Below are 20,426 nucleotides of genomic sequence, written 5' to 3'. Positions count from 1 at the left end.
CCTCCGGCTGCGCGTGGAGCTACCTTTTATCAACTATAGGAGTAGGCGTCGTGCATACTTGCCTTATCAATATACAATATTTCCCAGCATGCAGAATTTTCTATTTCGAAGAATGATTTTTATTTTGTTCAACTGCATTAAATTTGTTACGTGTACTTTACATGTACAGCTTTTCGTGCAGTGCAAGCTTCGCTGTATGCAAACTATATGTGTTGGATTTACTGCACATAGAAATATCACCTGTATTATAAGGCATATAACCTACCCAAAATAACTTTATATCTCAAATTGAGCATTTTTACACCTCAGTAGAGCTGTATAACGCGGCAAATTGATGCGCAGGCGCAAGTAAATAGCTTCTTAAGAAGAGTTCCTGTCTTCTAAAATGTCGAAATTACGTCCTTAAGAATGTCAGGTAGTTATTAGCTTGCTACTAATGGATTGAAAAAAAAAACGCAGACCTTAAAGGCTCGCTTTAAATCACCTCATGTCGTGAACGAAAAGCATTATAGACTTGATCAATTATTCGGGGCCAAACTGGTGGACTGATTTTCATTAATCTTTAATAAAACATTTTGTATTTTTCGCCTCAAGACCTCTATTAAATATAAACGAACTTTGTCCGTTCTTGTAAAGTATTCAAAAGCAAACCTTTATAGCATAGCTTTGAAATTATAAGGTGAGTTTTTTTCGATGGTCATTTTTTTCTTCTTCAAGTATTTTCTCGCTTGAATTCCTTAACACGAAAATTACTTTTGTCTATTTGGATAATGATTTTTTGAATTTTTAATTACAGTCGATTCACATATTTCCCGATGAAATCGTTAAAAGGGATTATTTGCTTTTTAAAACGACTCAAAGTAAGCGGGTTCCTATTCTCAATTGTTGCGTGTAAAGTTTTTTTGTGAGGGATTTTTCAAATCGCTAAAAGGTCCAAATTCGACTTGTGTTTGATACGAAAACAGTAACTGGAAATGTTGCTGTTGAAATTACATGAGCTGTTTGATGAGTAGCTAATTTCGCAGGTGTTTGTTGTTTGTTCATGCAGAATGCGAGGGAGATTTTTATTTGCCCGCTTTATGACCTCTACAAGCGTTTCATTAATTTTTAGAGCTTATTGAAACCTCTCTTTAGCTTTTCTACTTGATATTATGAGAAAGTACTTAAACCGTGTTATAAAAGGTAAACAAAATTCTTAATAACAAACGAGGAGAATTTGTTCTTGCCGTGCGTTTGAATTGAGAGCGAAATAGTTTGGTAATTAATTTGTATAATATATTGACACAGTTTCCAGTTTAGACGTTTTTTGTTTTCGATATAATCGCTTCATAAGATTACAAAAAATCAATGCGACGGAGTCTTTTTTTAGAAATTTAGTGAAACAAATGAAGCAATTTGTAGCAATAGTTTCTAATTGTCAGTGTTTTTGTGGCTATATATTGATTCATGAATAACATGAATACACTGGAGCTTGAATAACTTGCTTTCTCAGAATACGCTTGCCCTATGTTTTACGGTTCTCAATTATATAATTCAATTGGTGGCGATTTTGCGAGTTCACGAGTTAAATGCTGTGGTCAGAATGACGTTTTTGGACTTGTTTGTGTTTTTCGTTGGTAATTTTTAGAACAATGAAAATGGACATAATTAGTCATAGAGAACCTAGGAATACGGAAAGACCATAATCTTTCAATCGTTTTGTTGTTTGCCACCGTTTTACAGTTTTTTCTCGACAAACGACAGTTTTTTACAGTCAAATATAATAACAAAATACAGACTTATCAATAAGGGTAGTTTTTAAGTATTTATACGTCATTTTAGTGTAATCGAGAAACCATGTATGTAGCTACTGCGGTCCATGAGGTTAAAAGCCACACCATCGTATTTCGTCTAAGAAATTGACATGACGTTTCGTCATATTAGATATTTCAGCTGTATAGCTGAAAAAAAGTTGAAAAACAGCTGTAGAAAGTTCATTTTAATTCCATGGACAAATGCATCGAAGCGACACACTTTGTATAAAGACGACTGAACCGGAAAAAGTAACGTATGCATTCCTTTTATTTTTTTCGTTTCTTCTGTTAACCACTTAAACAGAAGTGAGTATTAGCTATCTTGCTATCTCGCAAGACAAAATAGAGGAAGGTCTTAGATTTCTTTCGTAACCGCGATATCATAGCCACACGGCTGCCTGTCTGTTATGGCAGAGCAATGGCAAAAAGGCTTTTTTCGTTCAGACTCCACCGCGCAATTTACCATACCAGAACGTGCATGGATTTCACAGTAACATAAAATTTCACTGAGATAGACATTATTTATGTACTCTGCCAGTATTCAACAAAATGTCCGAAGAAGACAACAAATTTGATACGAGTTTCGTGTCTTGTGCAACGTCGCTTGTGGATTGTACTATAATAAATATTAACGTATCTGGCAAAATATATCAAACGTACGACGCCACTCTCAGAAGATATCCCGAAACCTTACTCGGCAGTCCGGCTATCCGCGAAGCCTACTATGATCGAATCAAGGGAGAGTACTTCTTCGATCGTCATCGCAGTTGTTTTACGGCCATCTTGTATTATTATCAGTCAGAAGGAATGCTGATACGTCCCGTTAACTTATCTCCTGACGTTTTCATGCAAGAATGCAGTTTCTTTGGTCTCGGCGAAGAAGCTCACAAACTGTTGGGCTTCGACAAACTTGAGGTGAGTGTGTGCCGGGGGCAGAGAGAGGGTTTAATGATATAAGAGATCTCATACGTTAGATCGTGAGATATGATGGAGGGTGATGTTGAGGATAACAAAATGCTTGCTAGCAAGAGACTGTACAATATGTCAAAAAAATTATTTCTTAATTTCTTAAATGCGGTTGGTTAAACATGTGAATGAAATTAAAAGGAAACGCTGTCGTCTACTACTCCACGTCCGAACGACGCGTTCCTTTTACCCCAGCACAAGCGGACTATTGATTATGTTTAAAATGTAATGCAAAAAATAGGTGGTTAGCGTGGTAGCCTCATGCTGTACTTTCTCTCTAAGAGATCTACATCTTTAAATTGGAGAATAAGAAATAAAAGATGTTTTTTGTACAGGCTTATGCAAAGCGAGGAGACATTTGGGAGAACTCGAGAGTTGATCAGTGCAAGCCCGAGACCGAATATCTAGGGTTGCACCCGCTCGAGAGTTCTCACAAACGTCTCCGAAGTTTGCATAAGCCAGTGCAAACACGAAAAACATCTTTTGTTTCTTTTATAAAATAACAATAATGCGAAAGAGACAAACATTTTAATTTTTCCTCTAAATGGTATTCATGATCGATTTGCAAACTCTCTTTGACTGATTGATTGTTTAGATTGATTTGATTGGTTGAGCTCAGATGTGTTTTGCACTGGCTAATGCAAACTCAGCTCTAGACCAATCAGCGCACGCGTTTCATTGTGCTTATTTTATAATAAGAAATAATTTTTTTCCCCATTTTGTCATTCTGTGGTTCCCTTTCAATTTTAATATTGTAATCTTATTTATCTATATGTTGAAATCAATCAAATGATCACTGAAATATGTCTTGTTTTTCTCCGTTTATAAAGGAGGACGAAAGCGAGGACGAATTGCCTGATAACAAATACAAACGGATGATTTGGATGGCGTTTGAAAACCCTAACTCGTCAATTGCGGCAAGGATGCTTACAATTTTTTCATTGGCCATTATTCTCATCTCCATTGTCGTTTTTTGTATCGAGAGTATGGATAACTTAAAACATCTTGATGGCGTTTGGTCGGTAGTCAGCGCGCTTTGTAACATATGGTTCACCTTGGAGTATGTTGTCCGTTTGATCTGTGCAAAACGTAAAATCGCGTTTTTGAAAGGAACTTTGAACATCATCGATGTCTTGTCCATTTTACCATTTTACGTTCAACTGCTCATGCAAAGTGCAAACATCAAGGGTGATGCTGTTAAAGTCTTCCGAGTACTCAGGGTCGTTCGTGTGGTGAGAATCTTTAAATTGACTCGACATTCTCGAGGGTAAGTACAGAATTTTCTACATTGCTAACGAGCATTATTAGCACATTTAAAAACTTTTGACCAATCCTGTTTATTAGATTGTATGAAGTTTCCTGAACACAAAAAGTGAAACAATATTTTATAAGTTTGTTTATCACGAAAGATCATAAACACTTTACTCTAAAGCTTTGTGTAAATAATTATAACTGGATCAGTATTTTTAGTAATTTGCAACATTCTGGGCAATTGTTGTGAGAGTTACGGTCGGTTATAGCGGTACTAGCTAACATGCAACATTTAGCGTAACTGTTGGAAGAGTTACGGTTGTTGATAGATGTGATAACGTAAACATGTAGGATAACTATTGTAGAATTTACCGTCGAACAAACGTGCAACGTGCGTGGTAACTGCTGTAGAGTTCTACTGTTGATAATAGAGTAACTATTGTGTTTGACTGTTGTCAGAGTTACGGTGGTAAATAATGGAGGTCATATTGTAAACATGGGGGAAAATGTTGTGAGAATTACGGTCGTTAATAGAGCTATTTACGTAATATTTGAATGCAATTTAACAACAAGAATACTTAAGTTATTTGAGGCATGTCATCTTTACAACTAAGGACAAGTTGGTTCACTGATCAAAGTACGTGAGCGCCTACATAGTTTCGCTTCAATCTCAATTTTTAAGGGACAGATTCATCACCACTAAACTTTTTATGCGTCTCTTCTTCTCTTTAGTTTGTACATTTTGGGCCATACGTTGAAATCAAGCCGGAGTGAACTGTTTATGTTATTACTGTTCATGATAATGGGAGTTATCCTCTTTGCAAGCGGTGCTTATTACTGCGAAAATTTAACGAATAAGGACGACTTTCCCAGCATTCCGCACTCGTTCTGGTGGGCTGTTGTCACTATGACAACAGTAGGATACGGGGATATCTCGCCCAAGACTTTTCAGGGTAAGAACTACACGCGTTCTCGCAAAATGAATCAGTATGAGTCATACCATTTATTTCATTGGCTTGCCCAAAAGTACCGTTATATTTCATATTAAGCGGAACCGTGAGTTAAGTCAATTACTATGGCTGCTCGCAGCTTCAACATGCATGTAAATGTACATCGAAATTATTAAAATTGAGCTGAAATTTTCCATTTTCTTTCCGTTGTTTACAGGTAAAATTGTCGGAGCAATGTGCGCACTGTCGGGTGTTCTCGCTATTGCCCTACCCGTTCCTGTAATAGTCAGTAATTTTGAGTATTATTATAAGGAAGAACTCGCTCGCCAGATTGCTCGTCAATCTCGTCGAGATCGCAAGGCGAGCAAGGAAAACACAAATCATATTGCAATGAATAAATATCCACCACTATCCAGTTCGATGAGCAATATAGATCAGGAGATACTCGAGCTGAAAGGAATCAAACGCTCGCATAGTCGACAAGATGTTCATGCTCACTATTCGAAATTGTCGCCGAAAACGACTCCAAGCCTTGCACGAAAACGAATTGAGACAACGATCTAGACGGACTATCTTTGTTGATTCTCGAGTTGAAATGTTGAATGCTAGGTCGTAAGAACACCTCATTTTTTACACTATATGCACGTTCTAAGAAAGACGGGTTACTGTGCAACCGCAAGTATCATTAAAAACACCATTGGAAGCACACACTCAGTATTTAATGTATATGAAAAAAACAAATTTCGTCACTATAATGGCAATGTTTTCATCTCCATCCCGAGGAAATAAAGATAATCGCTTTTGTGATCGTAAAATGTTATTCTAAAGTATTAAGAGATATGTCTTTCAGTGTCAGCCGTCAGAATATTCTTTCCCCCCATGCAGTCCATATAATTCTTTACTTAATACGTTGTGCGAAACTAAAAATCATTATTTTCAATCGTGTTCTAGGATCGGTAAGATGACTTAAGATCATAGCAAACTGTGGTATGACCTGCAGCCCGTAACTCACTATCCCCAAAGTAAAATTTTATTAAACGATATAACGGTTATGAAAATATTATAATATAATGTTTGTAAGTAACATGTCATTGACGCCCTTTGGTTTGTAATTGAAATTATAATCACTTTGTTAATAGTTTCATTATGCTGTCTCTTTCGTATTAACCAAGCGTAAATGCGTTTAATTTAATTGCCGCCTGAAGCGGAAAAAAAAGATCTTAACTTCTTGCGCATTCGTAGATAGGCGAGCTTCTTCTTCTTTAAGGCTGAAAAAGATAGCTTTTAATGTAAAACTTTTTCGACCAGAATTCAGTTAAAATAGGCAAACCTTGCAAGTCGTCATAAACAAACACAAGTCAAAACGATTGCACAGTGACGAGAGTAGAAGTATACTTACACTGAATTTGAGGTGTAATTTTTGTGAGATGTCCTCCCGTCTCCTGTTAAAACAGTGAACACATTTCGATTTATAATTTCGTTCAATTAAAACAAGTTTTACTCTCAAATTTTCTTTCGTGGACTCGTTTTAACAACATATAAAAAAAACTTACTTTGAAAAGGAGCTTGCTCAACAGTTTGACAAAGTAGCTTTGTACTTCATTCATGTACTTTTTGGAATTCTCGACATTCTTCACTGCTATTTCATAGGCCTTTTGGAATATGACTTGACTACCATTGCTCATTCTTTCCATCACCTTGCGGAGATTCTCTTCGGCGTCTTTTTGCATGCCCATAGCCGTTGCCAATGCTATATAGTACTGCTTCATGAGAGCGTCAAGATTCTTTTGCATTTCAGTCGCAGTCTTTTGCGCGCGGGTTTTCAGTGTCGTTTTTAGATCTTTGGCTTTTTCAAACATCTTTTTAACGTGTTGATCCGCTTTCTTTTGCATGCTTTGCATGTGTTTCATGACGTTTGCATGGAACTCGTCCATGTTCTCCTTCATTTTTGTGGTCAAATTGTTCGCTGTGGTTCTATAATCATTGACTTTGTCTTTCAAGATGTCGGTGTAGTTAGCTGATATTTCCTGAAAAAGTCAAATGGATATTTTTAGACAATCATAAATTCTTAACTCTTTGCAGTTAGCTAAATCTGGATCGAGATAGCTTTGAACAAGCAAAGACACTTCTACACAAACGACGACTTCCGCTTTAAATGTTTTACAAAAATCTCCAAACTTACTTTAAGTGTTTTCATTTGTTCGAAGAAGTTATCTTTCATGTCATTAACAGTGGTATTTAGCGTCTCAATGTATTTCTCCATTTGTTCACCCATGCCTGTTTTCATTTCTTTCGCCATTTTGTGCAATTTCTCAAGCTGCTCTTGAGCCTCGCGTTTTGCCTGGCGGAATTTCATCATGGCGTTTTGGAAGTTTTTCGTAAGATTGTTCTTCATGATCGTGTAATGTCTCTTAGCCTGAAAGATCAAAGTAGCGACGTTTATTAACTTGTCCTTTCTGCGATTATGTTCAATAGCTAGCTACACATAAAATCTTGTGATTACAGGTTCTAAGTTCACGCTATGTATATATCCAGGTTACCAACCCAGATAGGAGATTAACACGCAATTTACTCAATTAAATTCCCGAAGGTGATTCCAATAAAAGATTTTTTTGGGTCGGGTCACGCACTGTTGATATATTCTATATCAAAGTTACCATCGAAAATTGAACAGATTATTGCAATTTGAATTAAATGAATGGAGTCGCTTATTTCACGAAAGTTTTACTCGCTATGCTTGTCTTGTGTGATTGACGTGTCTGTAGCTATTGCTTACCTTTTCAACTGCTTCTTCAGTTTTTTTTCTGAGTAACGTGACATGCTTCATCGCCTCGCCGCCAACTTTTTTTGCTTTCAATTGTATATCGCTGAAAGTCTCTTGAATCTTCTTTTTCAACTCCTGATTGAAATTCAAGATGAAAAAGAATAAGAAAGAGTATCGCTTTTTATGTTCGTTTCAAAAATCCAAGACGTACCAGAGTTTGTTGTTTGGCAACCTTCAACTGTGTGCGAATCATTTCCAATTGTTGCTCAATGTTCTTCAACACATTTTCTTGACCTGCTTCGAAAGCCTTCTTTGCTTTCTTCTGCAGCTCTTCCATCTGGGATTGAAGCGAGGTGACACGCTTTTTTATCTCCTCATTAAGCTTTGTCAGTGACAATAGTGTCTCGGGTATCTTTCCTTTCATCTCTTTTGCTTTTTTTGAAGTTTCTTCAGGAATTCGTCGATCTGTTCGCTGATTTCATTGGCAATTTTCTTTCCATCTTCCAGCTTGTCCTCGAAGATCTTGATATATTCGGCCAATTGAAGCTCGTTGACTAGCTCAGATGTTGAGTTCATCATTCTAAACATGTAGTTAAAGTAAAAGGGGTTATAAAGTAGAAATGCCAAGATACTTTTCGACGACACTGAAAATTTACAAATTTACCATTTTGTGTTCAGATTCATTTAAACCTATCCACATCGATACACGCTATCTAGTAGTGTTTAATTCGTATGTTGGCATTAAAACCGTTCCCGTTTTCTGCTATTGTTCATTCATCACTATCCTTATTCTTCACTGACACGTGTTATCCAATTTCCATTTTTTAAGTAAAATAAAAACTTCTCGTTCTCTGTATATCATTTACCCCAAGTTACCCTGACCCACATCACACTTAAGCATCGTTTACGATTTATTTTGTGTAAAAACTCCTTTCCGTTTTCTGTTATGATGATTATATTTTTGATAATGTCAAGTCTGTTCTTGTTTTCTGACTTTTCCTTTCTATCTACTTTAGTATAACTTACGTGTCATTCATAACTACAAACAAATGTGGTAATTATGATTGAACAATTCTACAAATCTTCAATTGAAATATAATCTTACTCTATTGCTGTCTTGAAGATCTCCCTTCCTTTTTTCTCCATTCCCAGTTTTTGAATGTACTCCTTCCCATGGCTGATAAATTTGTTCACCTCAGGTTTAATTTCTTCGTTGATGTAGCTAACAAGTTTGTCATAGAGAGCCCATGTTTTGTCAGACGAAGAATATGTTGCATTGATAATCATAGGTGTTAATTCAGACGTTCCATTGAAGATTGCCTCGAAGTCGACAAAGGACTGACCTGAATGATGTCAACAAAAAATTCGTTGTGAAAGAGTTGATAGATGCTTTCATTGAAACATTGACGTATAAGTTGATCAGAGATGACATTTGTGATACAAGATCTCATACGCTAAAGGGATTATCTTGTCGATTATTTTTTTCTACAAACAGAAGTTCGCTCATAAAGGTTTCGAAACATTGATAAAATCTATAATCGCTGAATTATGACATCTGTCATTATTTTGTCAACGTAGCCTATAACCTGTCATAGGTGTATCTTGGAAAGTAATGCATGTCTATATTGCACCATTTCACGTATCCCTTAGCTTTTGTTATTTTCTTTTGATTCTACTACTAACCCTTCTCGCATGGCTGTCATTATTACAAAAATAATTACTGAAGCCGTTGACATTAAAATTTATCACTTTCGATTTAAAAATTTGCTAGAGGCTTCTTCGTCCTTTGGATATGAAACACGTGTCATTCCTATTTTCCCTCCAAAGGTGACAAAGTTCGTTATCAAAGGAATTTAGATATTTTAATTGACGGACGTCTTGGGGTCTTTCATTGATTAATGTCGAAGAAATTAGCGTTGGTATCCGGACATGTGTGCCCCTTGAACGCCCTTGCTTGCTTTAAGGCTTATGAATAAGCAGTTTGATGATTACGCAAATCTAGACAGCTTATAAACTTGTGTCGTAATTTTCAAGCGATTTGCGCAAATTGTCTTTGTTGACTTTTTTGAAACATAGCCAATCTGGTCAGGAGTTTTGAAAAAAAAATTTCGAACCAATAATTTGGAGAAGTGTGTTAGATCTAAGCGTCATAGTGTAAAGTTTTCCTTATTGTAAGGGTATACGTCTCTTTGAATTGAGGTTAATACCAACTGTATATACATTATACTGGTGTCGACAGTTTTATCATTGAGCATGCGCCGTGAAATTGACCTTGCCTGAAGGGCAGTGAAGGGTAGTAAAAAATTTTGTGCAAAAAAATAATACATTCTAACATTAGGGTCTTCCGATTGTCTAGGGAATATTTTGTCTTCTTTCATTAAGACATGCTATTATTAGATCTCCAAGATCGGATCGAGTTCAAAGTACAATTATTGAATCATCGACCAAAAATCGTTCCTGAAAATATTTGAAACTCAAAACATTATCAGTTGGTATGACGTACGTCCTCGCACATCCGAACATCGTGTTAATGTTGCTGTTTTCAAGCAACCTTCTTTATGAGCGTCAGTCTGCGAGTTTATTTCACTGCTAGTATATAATTAGTTCTCATATTATCGGAAATTTGTACTGGTAAATATCAGCAAAAGTTTATACTGCTGAGCTATAATTTATCTTTTCTATTCAACTGCCAAGAAGATTGTAATCGTTTAGTAAAAAACCACGTTAAAAAGTTTGATATGTTTTTTTCGAAGAATGCGTGATGTTTTTACTGAAAATTTGTTTGCGTTTGTGACAAAGGTCAATATTGAAGTTGCACCATACCAGCAACATGTTTGATTGAGTGGTTTGCTTTCTTTTTTTATGTTGAAGGAATTGCGACATACTTATGCTACTTCAGTCAGTATTTTGTTCAAATCAATCATACACATTCTTAAAACACCTTGCGAAGAAAAATGAACAAAGTTCAGTGCCGATGTCAGTCATGTGTCTAGTATTATGAATTAATCCATTGGACCAGGGTGGTATTTGTCATAAATCTCAGACATAGAAGTTTATGAATCATTTCTGATGTCTTCAGATGCATCTGGCATTAGTGGTGAACCATTGCGCATAGGCGCAACATATGCAAATAATTTACCACATGGTGCAAAATAGTGCGTCATTGTGTGCGAATGGAGTTTGCGACCCCCACAAACTTAATATATATGTGCTTTGACGTTGCAAGACAGCTATTGCCCTTAATATTCATGACCAATAATTTAACGACACAAAATTTTTCCTTTTTCAAACGGCATTAACTCAAAATTCTCGTAATACATTTACAAAATAATCAGGATACTTTCCTTTGCGTTCAATTGATACGTATGCATTTTTTATGATCACTCAACCCCCCCAAACCAAGCGCATGTAGGATTTGCTCGTCTCTTGTTTTTTATCGTTTCCGTCGCAGATCTTTAAGATGTAGAAGCCTGAATGCGTTATGAATTTCAAGCGAAACATATTAAATAATGTGAGCAGCGTTCTAACGAAGTCATTCCGTGTCCAGCTGACCTAGTGTGTCACCTAGCTATAGATAAAATAAAGCAATAAAATAATATCTATCATGTACTAACCAGGCACAACAAGAGCAAACAACACCAACACGTAAATCGACTTCATCGCGAGTCCAAAGTAAAGGAAAAAACGACACTCGATCAGACACTTTACTGATTTCACTGACGCTGCCTTCTCTTCACGAACTTAACCGCGTACTAAACGGCAGAAGCTAAAGATAGTTTAGTCTTATAGCATTTACAACATGTGACGTCCTGTGGCGAAAATTAAAAAAAAATCCAACTGCGCATGCTCTATGTTTGTCTTAACACGTTGATGATGAATCAGTGTTTTGGATGTCTATCAAACGGGAGTTTCGGCATCGTTGTGGACGCAAGTTATGTACAGCCGGATGTGTCAAAAAAGTGTGAGAACCTGAAAATTTCACGTGCAACAAATGTTCTGACACGCATTTGCCCTATGACCGATAAAATGGTCAAATAGCTTGTAGAAACACTGCATGTTATTTTTCTTTTTTCAAAAACATAATAACTTGTGGCAGACTGCGTGCTAATGAGTCCAAAAGTTCATTCGTCGATAACGAACGGACTGACCTTGAATGTCTGTTACCATATTAAGAACTGACAGGGAGGGGAGGGTTGGTTCAGTTTTTTAGTTGTACATTCAATGTCGTATTGATAATAAAGTTCAATTGTGCACGCAAATTCGTACAAAACCAGTTCAAAACAAAATGAGATTATGGGTGGTCCAGAGGTGTGTTTATAAGAGCCATATTCGTTGGTGTGTGTTTAGAAATTTTAGATTTGTTAGTTTTATGTTTCCGGTATATTTGTTCGTTGTTTTAATTTTTCACCTATTTTTTTTTGTCAATTTCAGGCAACGCTCTGCTTCTATCTTTTTTTCTAACGAGAAGACCTTAAAACGTGTATGACGAAGAAATGAGAGACAAGGTTGAGAACGCCTCGTGTCGTTGTTTATAATAGCAAAAGAAACGGTTATATTTTGACGTTTTTAATGGGATCTTGAATTTCCCTTTGAAAAACATCATTTCAGCAAACTTTATCAAAATGAATAAACTCCCAGAAATCAACGGTGTCAAATGGTGCTCGTTGCATCTATGTAAAAAATGATTTCCAATTTTCAAAAACTCGATGTAACCATTAACAGTTTGAAAATCTGTGTTCACATTGGAATTTTACCTGTCTGTATTAAAGAAATTTTGTCATCGTCAGCAGCCAAATATTTGTCGTTGAAATGGCTCATATTTCATCACCCTTTCATCACTCTTCATTACGTAAAGCGTGAATAAAGGTCAATGAGTATATTTATCCGAGTTCACATGCAGGACGCGGCAGAAAGCACGTTTCTTTTGCTCTGTTTTTGTGTCGATATTTGATTAAAGAAAACACTTTGCGTTTGCTTTTATGCCTTTAGAAATGCTTCAAAAGGCGGTCCTACATTGAAATCTTCTGTGAAATCGAATTTTTTCTTCCCAAATCTCTCCTTGCAAGCGCATCAGTCGAACTTTTGATGTGTTGTTTTAAAATTTTAAAATCAAATGGAAAATAACTTCACCTCAAACACAATGCAAAATCAATATATTGTGTATGGTAGTAACGTTTGGAATTTGAGATTTCGAGTTTAAGTTCCGAGTTCAGACAGAGAGAAGTCCAGTTGTGATGCACGTTTGTTTCTCAGCACTCCCTTGATACAGCCCTTGCAAACACGACTAGATACTGTAAAAACTACTACGTTCACATTTTTTTTCGTGTTGTGCTTCCAATCATTGCTGGGAATAAATTTATGATGTAAAACGTACATTTTTAAAATGCCTTAAAAAACATTTTTTGTTCAAGCTATATAGCCTAAGTACTCCTGTATTCGTTGTGAACAATGAAGATAACCTTTCTGTCGATGCAAGTTTGCCATCACTGTTCCGTTGTTTCTATTTCAACCAAATAAGGTTATATATGAAACATAAGTGAAATGCTATATACATCGAAATACAATATGTTCACAGGAAAGCTGTTGATGTGAGATCTCCCGAAGAATATGTTAGAGCCAATTAGCTACAACCCAATATGATTCATCAATTTTGATGGTTATATGATATGTGCTTGTCAGAATAAGGAAAAGAGCGATTCTTATACAAACATGTAGATGTTAGGATGGGACGGCACGATCAGATCGCTACTCATAATACTGAGTAGTTATAGGAGTACCAACCTCTGTCGACATGACTTTTATCCGGTATATTTGTACTGGTGTACTTAGTACACTGTAGTAACTATATACTGCTACTATTTATGTACGTTTTCTTCCTTAATTTCTCAAACTGATAAAAAAGGCTGTTTTGTACTAGATGACTTTTGAACGCAGTTACTCAGATAACTTTAACACTGCATCCCCTCTCTCCTCCGAAGACAGCCCTGCTTTGTAGGCGCCGATGACAAATCATCACCACCAGCGCTGTTATGAGGATATATTTACGGTGTTGTTTATGGTGTGCCCTATGAGCAGCAATCCGTTGTGGTGTTGGATTCCAAATTACAGCTTGATGATTTCGGACACCAGCTCGTGGATTCCGGATACCATTCTGATGATCGAGAAGAGATTAATTCCAAAAGTGTAACACTTCTTAAGAGTTCAAGCCTATTCATGTAAGGCTAACTGCCTTGCATATGTAGTTTATGTATTTTCATGTATGGTTTACTGCATTTTGCAACTGATTACTCGAAAGATTTATTGATATATTGCATATTCAGTATCTTCTTATAGGTCAATTTGATTAAGATTAATGTTAGAAAATATAACTATATTGAGGCATTGTTCGTGATTTCACAAGCTTTACTAGCTTAGTTCTAGTTTTAGCTTCAATTCATGTTAGGGGAATATTAAGTATTAACTTCAACTAATACGATCTAAATAAGCGAAATAACTCGGCTGGTACTTGTCAATACTATTCAAAAGTCTTATCGTGATGAATAGATTTGTCAATTCAGGGAAAACGTCCTCCTGTATAATTAACTGAACTCCTTCACCATTCATTACTTTCCAGGATTCTAGTTAAAGGTGGGTTCCCGATTCTAAAGTTTTGCTGCATTCTGGACTAAGAAATCTCATATATAGGATGAATTTGTATCAAACTTGTTGTTCAAAGTACATTGCATAATGTCTCAAGATAGAATGTTCGTGCAAGGTTCGCGAGTTATAGTTTTATCATTTATGCTGTCATTTTCTTAGTCTGCGGACATGCCGAAAGAAGGTCAAGTATACAGTTGAAAACAGTTCAGTTACGCCTACACCAAGTACCGTGCACCGTGCATATTCCTTTCATTGCACATTGACAATGATAATTTTTGCGAAAACAAAGTTCCAAAAATTTACGTATTCGTTTTTTAATCTGCTTACTTGCAAGTTGAAAGGAGATTAAATATATAAATCTGAGGTACCGTAGTATTCTTACATGAAGGAAAAAGAAATCGAAGAGTGAAAAACGGATTTGAACGCTGCTAATTTTCTCGTGAGTGTCATGAAGTATATTGAATTTAGTGTAAAAGATCTGAGAACTGAACTGAAACGGCGAAATCTTTCGGTGAATGGACTCAAATCGGATTTGGTGGGTATAATTTTATTTTTCAAACTCCAACGTAACGCAAAATGAGCAGTTACAACCATCTTTTTATTTGCTCAGAGACTTTGTTGTCTAATAGCAGAATGAAATGATTTTGTTATATGATACGTCAGTATTTATACCGGTATATTTGTTGTAAAAAGGAAGTTAACATTGTCAGCATTTTATTATCCAAATATTATTGATCTTCATGATCCAGTATGCATCATGATACTTTTAAAGTTTGCATCATGATACTTTTAAATCTGTTTCAAACTATTTGAAGGAGAATTTACTTAAATAGTGGAAACTTCGTCGAGAAGGTCGTTCATTCTACCCCTGCCATATTATTTTGTGAGTCTTGTTAAATTTTGAATTCCTCAATTTTCTGTGATCTATCTTGTGGTATTGTTTTTCAATAGTACGCAGGTGCTCTCTCACTATATATTAATCAACCAACCAACCATTGGCTAGATGATGTTTCATCTCAAATTTTTTTTGTATTGATCTGCTTTTGTACTTGTTTGCTGGAAAAAGACCTGCTTATAGTGCCAGGTTAATCGTGTTGGATTTGTCAAAGCAAGTCAAGATTATAATAGAATGACAGTGTTGAGTTTGTTTGAATAAAAATTATGGCAAGTATCTGACATAACCAGAGATAAGAAATACATTATATAGAAAAGCAAGTGTCACACTTCCAACATAATAAACAATATCTCTGACTGAAGTGACCTCCAAAGGTCTGGTAGTTTGGCATTAAGAGGATTACATATGGCTTCTTTGTGGAGAATTTTGAAAATATATTAGAATGTTGACTTAAATTCATGATATAGTCGATATCAAAGCTTTTTTTATAACGCACAGGTGAACAGACTAGAGGAGTCAGACAAAGATGCAAATTTCAAAAGTTCAACAAGTTTCAATGGTAATTTTAATGGTTTGAGTGAACGAGTTCAGCTGGAGAAAATTATGGAAAGAAAGAATCGAGAAAGTATTGTATTATGGAAGAAACCTTTGACAACATTACATTATTTCTCTCTTGAGCTGATGATCATTGTTCAAGAATATTGGAAACGGTAAACAGTAGTTGGATAACTGAAGCAACATTAGTGTGACTTAATGCAAACAGTAAAATTGTTGTTGTATGTAGGATATTACAGCATCGGAAATCATGCACCCTGTTTGTTACAAGTGTGATTGCCCTTGCTTTGTTATATTTTATTCCTGGCTCTCATCAAAAGGTATTTGAGTTAGGACATGGTTTTTATGGCAAAACAATTTATCCACTTCTCATGTTTTACTTCTTAAATCGTGCAGCATGTCCAAGCCATTGAAGACACCATTCTTTGGTGTTGTTACTGGATGGGTCTTGGCATACTTTCATCTGTTGGTCTTGGAACTGGTTTACATACCTTCCTTTTATATTTGGTATGTGTTTGCTTCTAACCTGTATTAAGCCGACACTCTTGGGAAACATACTAGTGTCTACTTCATAGAAGTGGTTGTTTAACAGAATTTCTTGCCACCAGCCCCCTCCCTATTTGGAGAAATAATTCTTGTGTTTGTGTTTTGTGCTTAATAGAGGTGTCTGTCTGATAGAGGTTTTATTATTACATATCACATAGATTAAATTGTCAACTTAAGAAAATGTCTGTTACAGAGTGTCCGCTTAATGCACAGTCGCTAAACATAGATTTGGATGTAGTGGTTGTTTTTGATGGCTCTTAGTCATGGCTTACTTTGATAGTTCTTATTGATGATTCTCGTTTTATATGAAAACTTTCATAGTTGATTTTCAATTATAGCTTGCATTCACGATCCTCTTTCACGTTTCATAATTATGAGAGTATGTTTAATTTGGATGTTTTAGGGTCCATTCATTGCGCAGGTTACTTTAGCTGCTTGGGAATGTCAATCCTTAGATTTCCCCCAACCTCCCTATCCTAACGAGTGAGTTTTTAAACTTGTTAAAAATTTTCAGTTCTTTACACTTTCCATTTGAAATTATTCAGTTTTGACATTTTTGCCTGTCATGTGTAGTTCTGTTGACTGATATGTATGTGTTGTGATAAAATAGGATATTTTGTCCTGAAGATGGCCATACATCTACTGTGAGTCTATGGACCATAATGAGAAAAGTGCGGCTGGAAGCTTGCATGTGGGTGAGTATTGTTTGTCAGCTCATTTTTATGATTTCCAACTGCATGCATTAACTGACATTTCGACGTCAACACGAACAGTATTTCTCAGGTCAATACACATCTGTACGATCTACATCTACGAACATGTTACGATACTCTCAGTTTCAAACCATCTACATGTATACATTTATGTATTACATCCTATGTCCCAAGTGGTTGCGGGAGTCACCATTGCACTATGGTCATAGCCGTGAGGGCACATTTTTATACACGTTGTACATTTATATATTATATATATATGGTTACAGTGATTGTCTTGGAATGGTTATTTTTTATATGTATGAAGTAAATAAATGTTCTACTATTTGCATTCATTGCGATTCTTCAAATTTGCAGGGTGCTGGAACAGCGATTGGCGAACTTCCTCCATATTTTATGGCCAAAGCTGGTAAGTAGCCCTTCAGTTTAGCTGTTGAAAAAATTGATTTTGTATGCATTCGTCGATAAAAATTTTCTCATCCAAACTTGTTGTGAAAACATTATTGAGTACATAGAACTGATGTAGAAGATACATTTTTGCATGTGTAAACGCCTTGTAATGTGATGTAAGGCCTGTTTCAAACGTTGCATTTTACATGAGCCGAATGCATTTAAAACAAAGGATAACGAGGAATTTTTTTCGTATTTCTGATGTTTTAAATGCATTCGGGTCGTGTACAATGGGATGTTTGAAACGGGCCTAAGGATTGCTTTATTCGGCTGGTTAAAATCTTACAACACAAACGACTCCTAAAAATATCAGTTTTATGAGCACACTAGATTGGTGTGTATGCTTGCGTTAGTTTCAACATCAAATCACACCGGATGAAGACGTTTTCCCGAGGTAGTCTCACGACTAATGGAAGTTTAAACATCAAATAACGAACTCAATCGAATGGAGAATAAAACGTGTCAATTTTCAACATCGGATCATTTAATTTAACATTCATTTTCGCCTTGCGATATAATCTCTGTAAGACCTACCATTGTTGCTTTCCTATTTAGCACGTTTGTCAGGCGTGGAATTGGACGATGAAGATTTGGAAGAAGTTGAAAAGTTAGAAGAGTTGCAGTCTGGGAGAGAGTTAGATTTTTGGACTAGAATTAAGAAGGGGATCCTTGATCTTGTTCAGAGAGTTGGTTTTTTCGGAATTCTCGTCTGTGCCTCGGTAATAACTTAATGCTTGCCCGTTCAAGAAACTACGAGCTCGCCCAGATATTGAATTTCATAAATTTCCATTTGTAGACTTACAAAAAGTGTCACTAAAACATCATGTATATTTAATTGTCAGCTTCATATGCTCTGTCGATTTGAATATTTTAGATTCCCAATCCATTATTCGATTTGGCCGGTATCACTTGTGGTCATTGTCTTATACCTTTTTGGACTTTCTTTGGAGCGACGCTCATTGGCAAATCAATAATTAAGATGCATTTACAGGTAGAACAAAATAAAACGATGACAAACAAACTCACAAACTATGCACGGTGCGTTAGTATCTATTTATTGTTAAGGTTTATGATTGATTCAAAGTACAACGAAGTACAACACACTGTAGAAATGATGAATATGAAGAACAAATATTTTTCATCGCTATTATCTAAATGGCCCAATCGGAAAACACATTCATATTTGCTAGATATACATATATATTATAGCGCTCTCAACCCCACTCACCTGAACATTTTTAGTGCTTCATATGATATGTTGAACAATTCAGGATAGTGTTATTATTATGATTGTTTTCGAACCTGGCTGATTGCGTCAATTCGATGTCTTTATGCCATGGCGAGCATTCCATATATGAGAGTGCTCCATGAACAAACACTGTGCCTTTAGCGCCTGATTTATTCTGCCCCAAAGTGACGTGCGGAAACAAACGCAAGCACAAATTGTTTCCAAATATATTTTGTGAGGAAGATTACTTGGTGATTTTGAAAGTTGTCGTTTGATCTCGGAGGCTTTTTTCGATAACATTGTTTAATAACCTTCTCTTCCAAATCGATGGGTCTGCTTTTTCAAGCGCATTTTTTTTTCGTTTCATTTTAGAAAACTTTCGTTATTTTGTCATTTAGCAAAACTTACATCGAAAGAGTTTTGCAGCTTGTTGGGTAAGATTAGATTTTATTATATTTGTTGTTGTACACTGACTTTAAATACAGTTTGATAAGAATTGCTTTTGCTGTTTTTTGTTCAGTGACATACCACTTATTGGTGCCTACATACAGTCGCCTTTTAGCAAAGCCTTACAGGCCCAAAGAGACAGCTTACGTCGCAAACAGGGTGAAGCAACAATAAAGGTAAGATTGGGCTGGAAAAAGCCATCAGGTTATTTTGTGCCATGCCATTAGTGAAAATTGTGTGTATACGACAATAATTACAAAGGGAACTTTTCTCTCGTAGATTTTTCTCTCCGTAATATGGGGTTTTTCACCAAGGATGTTGAAGCCTTTCATTATTTGAAAATAATTTTTTGTTTAGAAAACGAGTACTTTGGCGTGGTTGTTCGAGAAGCTTGTTCTCTTAATGATTGTCTATTTTTTATTGTCCATTATCAACTCAATGGCGCAGTCTTATGATAAGAGGACGCACGAGCAAAGGCGCGCTGCACCGCGGTCTGTCGTCAAAGCTAAGTAAAAGCTCTTTTAATGATTGATATACGCTTCAAAACAATTTATATTGTATTCACCGTATACCTTCATGTATTTATGTTTGGTACGAACTGGATATGTTTTGAAATTAAGAAGTAGGACGTCTGTATATCTGCGTAGTGTAGCTATATCTTTTTCGTGATCGTTTTCTTTTCGAGTTCATGTCCGACTTTGTCTGTTTGGTTCGATAGAGCATCTTGGTGGGCTTAAATTCAAGGGCTGTCCACTTTATCATGCCATGCATGTGATTTTGAAACTGACAAAATACTCTTCGGCCCTCTCCTTGCTTAACGTGGCAATCTCATTCATGCCCAGTGTTCCCTCCTTTTCTGTGAGGTATGTCATTGTTCATGGAATATTGAGGAATATCGTCAAAGCGATAAATAAAACCGTCGGCCTGAAAGACTGTCCACCATTCCATGCATCTAATGATTGTCCGTAACTAATCTTGCCAACAATGAATTCGAGATTTATCACATTCAGCCATGTTTCGGGGAATTGATTATATTAATTTTTATTCCTATCATTGTGAATTGATCACCTTTGTCCTTTTAATTGGGAAATGATGACATTTATGCCTGTTATTGGGACTTGATCACATTTACCCCTTTCATTGCGAAATCATCACATAGTTTCTGTTGCTGGGGCTAGATTACCTTTATCCCTTTCCTCGCGAAATGTTCACATCTATCCCTCTTGTTG

At 36.1% G+C, this 20,426-nt stretch overlaps 3 protein-coding genes across 3 annotated transcripts; 2 read left to right on the top strand and 1 right to left on the bottom strand.

The window, feature by feature from the left end:
* Positions 1 to 714: 714 nt before the first annotated feature.
* Positions 715 to 6,104, top strand: LOC124434784 (potassium voltage-gated channel subfamily A member 6-like). The gene is made up of 4 exons (XM_046984692.1): positions 715 to 2,708; positions 3,590 to 4,026; positions 4,743 to 4,963; positions 5,178 to 6,104. The coding sequence occupies exons 1-4, from the start codon at positions 2,343 to 2,345 to the stop codon at positions 5,522 to 5,524; spliced, it is 1,371 nt and encodes a 456-aa protein (XP_046840648.1). The 5' UTR covers positions 715 to 2,342; the 3' UTR covers positions 5,525 to 6,104.
* Positions 6,004 to 11,495, bottom strand: LOC124434786 (cytadherence high molecular weight protein 2-like). Its single transcript, XM_046984694.1, has 8 exons — positions 11,339 to 11,495; positions 8,830 to 9,067; positions 7,936 to 8,304; positions 7,737 to 7,859; positions 7,143 to 7,376; positions 6,514 to 6,987; positions 6,360 to 6,402; positions 6,004 to 6,228 (listed from the first exon to the last, which is right to left on the bottom strand). Exons 3-8 carry the CDS (start codon positions 8,146 to 8,148, stop codon positions 6,149 to 6,151), a joined length of 1,167 nt encoding a protein of 388 aa, XP_046840650.1. The 5' UTR covers positions 8,149 to 8,304; positions 8,830 to 9,067; positions 11,339 to 11,495; the 3' UTR covers positions 6,004 to 6,148.
* A 2,953-nt stretch (positions 11,496 to 14,448) lies between these two features.
* Positions 14,449 to 19,833, top strand: LOC124434785 (vacuole membrane protein 1-like). The gene is made up of 12 exons (XM_046984693.1): positions 14,449 to 14,898; positions 15,757 to 15,968; positions 16,043 to 16,133; positions 16,210 to 16,320; positions 16,763 to 16,842; positions 16,970 to 17,054; positions 17,430 to 17,481; positions 18,078 to 18,241; positions 18,397 to 18,513; positions 19,123 to 19,184; positions 19,271 to 19,373; positions 19,555 to 19,833. The coding sequence occupies exons 1-12, from the start codon at positions 14,812 to 14,814 to the stop codon at positions 19,708 to 19,710; spliced, it is 1,320 nt and encodes a 439-aa protein (XP_046840649.1). The 5' UTR covers positions 14,449 to 14,811; the 3' UTR covers positions 19,711 to 19,833.
* Positions 19,834 to 20,426: the final 593 nt, after the last annotated feature.

Source organism: Xenia sp. Carnegie-2017, unplaced genomic scaffold, assembly GCF_021976095.1.
Source record: "Xenia sp. Carnegie-2017 unplaced genomic scaffold, XeniaSp_v1 HiC_scaffold_14, whole genome shotgun sequence".
Taxonomy (NCBI): domain Eukaryota; kingdom Metazoa; phylum Cnidaria; class Anthozoa; order Malacalcyonacea; family Xeniidae; genus Xenia; species Xenia sp. Carnegie-2017.
This window is presented reverse-complemented; position numbering and strand designations above follow the sequence as displayed.